At 29.1% G+C, this 5965-nt stretch overlaps 1 protein-coding gene across 1 annotated transcript; it reads right to left on the reverse strand.

Annotated features, from left to right (window-relative positions):
• Nucleotides 1–409: 409 nt before the first annotated feature.
• LOC149187047 (purple acid phosphatase 22-like) lies at nt 410–4536 on the reverse strand. Its single transcript, XM_089412726.1, has 6 exons — nt 4257–4536; nt 3854–4148; nt 1522–1904; nt 1244–1432; nt 1033–1121; nt 410–786 (listed from the first exon to the last, which is right to left on the reverse strand). Exons 1-6 carry the CDS (start codon nt 4395–4397, stop codon nt 537–539), a joined length of 1347 nt encoding a protein of 448 aa, XP_089268852.1. The 5' UTR covers nt 4398–4536; the 3' UTR covers nt 410–536.
• Between the last annotated feature and the right edge of the window lie 1429 nt (nt 4537–5965).

The raw sequence follows: 5965 nt of genomic DNA on the forward strand, positions 1-5965 counted from the left end.
AAGAAACCTGATAACAAAGATTATGGACACACCATCTTCCCAATTTTTTATTTTATTTAAAATATTCATTTCCTATTCTATCATTATTAATTTAATTTAACTTATTTGAATTCAACTCTATTTTAATTAAAAATAAAATAAACTGGTCAAAATGATAATAAATATTTAAATTTATTTAATAATTAATTTTTAATGGTTAGTTTTTGACGGTTGTTTTTTAAAGGCTAACACTAGAATCAAACCACATATATTTTTACTGTTTAAACAATTTGATAGATTAATTTTTTCATTTTTATCTCCACAATAAACCACATTATATAATTTTAAAACATCAACTAATAATTTATAATATAATTAATCTAAAAAACATTATCAAAATCAATATAAATCATAAAAATCTTTACCCACTTAAAATCCCATGTTACAGAAGTCCATATGATCGTTTCGCAGACAAATGATAAGAGTCAATATGATCGTTTCCTAGACAAATTATAAGAGTCAATGTTAAAAATACCCATTTCCCTTTAGTGATAGATTTAATGGAGAGCATGGGATTGCGCATTAACTAAATCGTATGAACGAATTCCCTGCAGTTGCCACAAGTGATGTGCACATAAGTCTGTGGAACTGAAACTGTTAATCCAAATTTCATCAGCTATAACTGATTCGTCATCTTGATTACGATGCCATCTCCAATGTGCTTGTGTTGCGTTGTATATTCGAAGTTCACCGTGTCCAAAGCTAGCTTCTCGAAAAAGAGACAATTCAGATTGTGGCTCGTTGAACCTAGGCAATCCAACAATTAAACTTAATATAGATATATTGAACATTTTGTTTCAATTACATATTCATATAAGGTTAAATAATTAATATCGCTTTTTATTATATTCTTCAAATTTACAATATACCTTCACAAAAAAAATTAAAATATTGATTGCCAAAATTTATAATAAACTAAAATACTGAATTTCCCAAAATCTACCATATCTATAATAATTTAAGTTGAAAATGATGGTTAATTAATGTACATACTCTAGAGCAAGGCCTTCGCGGTTTCCTCCATCTCCAACGGTAATGTAAACAGGTCCACAGGGATTTGTTTCGTTATTATACAGACGAGCCTGAGACAATGAAGAGGTTATGGGCAGTGAATTTGAATGCAGGTTATGGGGAAATTTGAATAAAAGCAGAGCCATTTCTTTCAGGACAAATAGATTTTCATACTTATCAATGAATTACTTACAAAGCGTTCATAGGCGTGCACATGGCCTGCAAAAACGATATCCACATTGGCAGCATAAAGCAATGGCTCCATGACTTGTCTCATCTTCTCGCCCTCACCTTGATGAGCAGTATTGGTATTATACCAAGGGGCATGGAGCAGCACTATAAGCCATGGCGTTCTCGCCCTGTTTACCTTTCCAAGGTCTGCCTGTCTTCCATAATTTTAACTCATCTGTCACAATAAGGTTTTTATTGTTAAGAACTCAAATATCAATGAATGAACCATATTTAGCCTACCTGGAGCCATTTGTATTGTTCTGAATCTTTATCAAAGTCTGTGTAGGAACCGAGCATGACAACATGCACTCGGCCTGCAACTTCAAAAGAGTAATACAGGTTTGAACTCGATCCGCTTTCTTCATATGGCATTCGCCACCTGGCGTTATAGGACTTGAAAGCGTCATTCATCAGTACTGGAATTGTCTCGATTTCATGATTTCCTTCTGTGACCATCCAGGGCCTGCTGCTTGCTAGAGGTTCTACGAGCTGCCCAAATGAATCCCATAGAGGCTGGTTATCGTCAGCATAGGAAAGATCTCCGGGTAACAGGAACACATCATGATCAGTCGCTTGAATGTGCTGTAAGGTTGAATTTGTCCACCCCGTTTGTCCTAGATCACCTGCACATCAAAAGCATAAAACAAGAATGTTGACTCTCATACCGAAGCATAAACCACGGAAATAACTACAGAGAAAAGTTATTGGTTCATTTTTCTTCAAGTCACTGGCAAATTGATGTTTAGTGTAGAGCATGGTATATAATTAGTATATATTTATTTTAAACATGGATTTAATCTGAGCAAAAAAATCAATTTTTTCCAATGTCAAAATTTATTTTAGAGTGCAAGAAAAATAATGTGTATTTTTTTTTTTTTTTTAAATTTTATCCTTGAAGTTTTATTTTTCAATGTTATACATTTTTAAGTATATTATCAACATTAATTTATATTAAAATATTTTATTCATAACTTATATGGGATATTTTATTAAATACCACATTAAATTATTTTCTTTTAATATTTTTTATATTCAGATGAGTTAACATGAATCTCCAAATAATTTATTTAAATAACGTGCTAAAATATTTTAAGCTATAAACATCTTACTCATATATATATATATATATATATATATATTACTGAGCATTGATTTTTCTATTTAGAAATATTTTATTTCTATTTTTTAGAGAGATACATATCCACTCCAAATTGAACACAGGCATACTTACATATAGCTTTCACACTGATCTATAAAATGAGCCTCTCCAGTAAAAAATAATAATTTATTAGTTAATTATATTCCCTATTCATTATATAAATATAATTATAACTAATTATATAAATTAAATAGTTAACAAATATTATTAGTTATCAATTTATTATATATATTAATACTAAAACATCAAAATAAATGTATTTTTTAGATGGTTAAAATTAAAATAATTTATAAATATTGGCTGAATTATAATTTATTTTAAATTATTATTATAATAAAAAACATATAACAAGATTTTTACTCATTATTATAAAAGAGTTCCACCATATTTTATTATGGAGATTCTTAATTTATATATATTTTGTTACATGAATTATTATCAATATTATTAAACCAAAAAATCATAAATCATATCATACACAAAACATTATTTATATATATATATATATATATATATATAAATTTAATTTAGTTTTATAATATTTATTTTTTAAATTAAATTAAAAAATAAAATAAAAGATATAATTACTTTTGAAATAAATTGTAACCATTAATCACTACTATTACTATAACTATTTCTTAAATACTTTATAGAAATTAAATCCATAACATCTATCTATTAATTATTGATAATTAATTAAAATTCTAAATTTTAAAATTAAAATATAAACACTTAATTAATATAAAAATAATTAATTTATCATATAAAAATACAAAAAGTACAATCAAGATCTTTTATAGACTAAATAAAAGAAAAGTATAATCAAGATATGATTGTCTTTTATAGACTAAATAAAAGAAGTCCAAATAAAGATCTGGATAAGAGTATTCAAACTGCTTTTAGTAACTGAGATAAGATTATTCAAATTACTGTTATTATAATTATGATACAAATTTGATCATTTTTTTCATAAAAGTCATAATTATTTAATGTCATTAATGTAAAGTATAAAAAAAACTTCATGGAACTCGTTATTTATGATAAGTAAGTCTGGAGAATTTATAGGGTTTTAGCCCTTTCTAATGCATCCAAAATCTTGAAAACACAAAAATAAAGGTAGAAAACATAAAAACAAAAAATATGACCAAAAATATAACATTGCATACACAAGCTTACACTGTCTTGACCAGCAGGATTAGCGTTTTTAACGAGAATATATATATATATATATAAAAGTGAGACTATTACAAATTGATTTTAATACTAAAATTCTAGAAATTAAAATTGGTCGTAAAACTTGCTTTTATATTGCTCATATCTTCTTAAATACATATAAGTTACCCCTCCAGAAATTTAAACTCCAGTGAGATTGCTACACATCTATTCCAAACACGAAAAAATCATTATACATACCTACGATAGCAAAAGTTATTGGAAATTGTGACGGCGGCGTCTTGAGGTTATAGTCTGGACCATGTCTTCCACATCGATAATAGTAGACACTATCTGCTTCAAGCGGCCCGATCACAACATGGTGAATGTAACCGGATACGTAGAAAAGATAGGAATACGAAGAAGCGATGTGTCCCCTTGCAGAGGATGTGTATTTTCCCGGAGACATTCCATACTCAACCACCGACGGTACATCGAAGTCCTTGGTAATCCACGTTACCCTCATATGGTTGCTGCCTACCAGAGAAATATGAACCTGCCATTGTCATTCAGGCAAATCTATTCAACTATCAGAATAAGCAATCAATATATATATATATGAAACGAAAGCTTTGATTGATACAACAATATGTATATTTTCCACCTGTTCAGGATGCTTGCCGTCTGTGATTGTTGTTAGAGGATATAAAATTGGGCGAGGAGGGGGGCGAACATAGGCTTCCAGCTCTGAATATGTTGCCACAGAAAGCAAAGACAGAAAAATAAAGAGGGCCATATTTGCCATAGTTCTAGATCAAAACCACAGCCATACAGACATCGAAGCTTTTATTTGTCACACACTGTGTATAATCTGTCCCTTGTGATGTATTACTGAAACCATAAATCATCTGAACTTTTCAAGACGTATAACCGAAATTATTCATAAATTATCTGAACTATTTAATTATTGAGGAAAGAGCTTATTCTACAATCTAATAAAAAAAAATAAAAATGTGTAAATATTATTTACTAAGATCAAATTCTGTATCTCACTATTAATACATACTTTACTCTTCTGAATTTCTTGGTATTGTTTTGTTTTAACCTACATAAATTTCTTTAGCTTCTCATCACAACTGGATTGGATTGATTTAACCTAAATTCCTTCCTTATGAACCACCCGTTGTACGAAAAAATAACATATATGAAAGAATACGCGCAAGAAAGGAATGGTATATTTTGATATGTGAGGAACACGCCATAAACTTTTGTGAGGGACACGCCCCAAACTCTGGGATACTGGCCACGAACTTTTGCTAGCGACACGTTACAATCTGGGCATCGGCGACTGACTCTGCTTCTTTCTTCTTCTTCTTTTTGTTTTTGTTGTTTGTGTATTATATAAAATTGGGTGAATTAAACTGTGAAAGAGATTAATTTTCTATATATTTTTTTATCTCAGTTGCAGATTATTTTAATGTTGAGATAAAATTTCTAAAATATTCTTAAAATATCAAATTAATCTTAAATCTTTTAACTTATTTAAAATTCTCTCATAAACTTTAATTTTCTTAGAAATAAATGGAAGTAATTGTGACTCTGTGATGTCGCATCTGCCAACCATTTAGTGAAGTTTACGTTCGTACTCTGGAGGAAGCGAGGAATATTAATGTCGGTGGTGATCGCATTGGAGGTGCGGTGAGAGAAAAGGTGATTGGCATGATGAGGTCTGTTTTTCATTGTACTTCAAAATATAAAACGAATGGTTATTCGGTCTCGCATGTCTGTGTTCCGTTGTTACAATTATACTTTACTTCTTTTAGAGTAAGATCAGTTCATGGATCGTGATTGTTTGGGATCAAGGATAGATTCAGCTTATCTTTTAGTTTATTGGACTTTTCAAAGTGAAGAATTATATATATTTAGAAATGGAATAGATACATGTGGTTGATAGTCATTAAACTATTTATTGAGAAACAAAATCATTATACTTTTAGCTATTTATTTCAAAGGTAAGATAATTATTATTTTGTTTTCATAAAAAAATCTAAATATTGTTATGTTTACATTAAAAAAAATAAAAATTAATGAATAAGATTGTAGATTAAAAATAGATAAAAACTAAAATCAAAGAATAGTCTCCATAGACTCTAGGTATGCACAATTCATAAAGACCAATGTAATTAGAAAGATGGTTTTCATTGACTAGACATGTGCTTTTTCATCTAACTCTTTGGAGAATACGACAATATGAGATCCAATAACCTGTTGGATATTACCAAGAAGAAGCTCTAGCCAAAATTCTGCGATTTTTGTTAAGATCACAAAACACCCAGAGAAGTGGTGGTGTCTAAAAACACCTTTGCTTGATCC

This window comes from Pinus tabuliformis, chromosome 3_1 (genome assembly GCF_031772625.1).
Source record: "Pinus tabuliformis cultivar Carrire ecotype Pingquan chromosome 3_1, CPIR1, whole genome shotgun sequence".
Taxonomy (NCBI): domain Eukaryota; kingdom Viridiplantae; phylum Streptophyta; class Pinopsida; order Pinales; family Pinaceae; genus Pinus; species Pinus tabuliformis.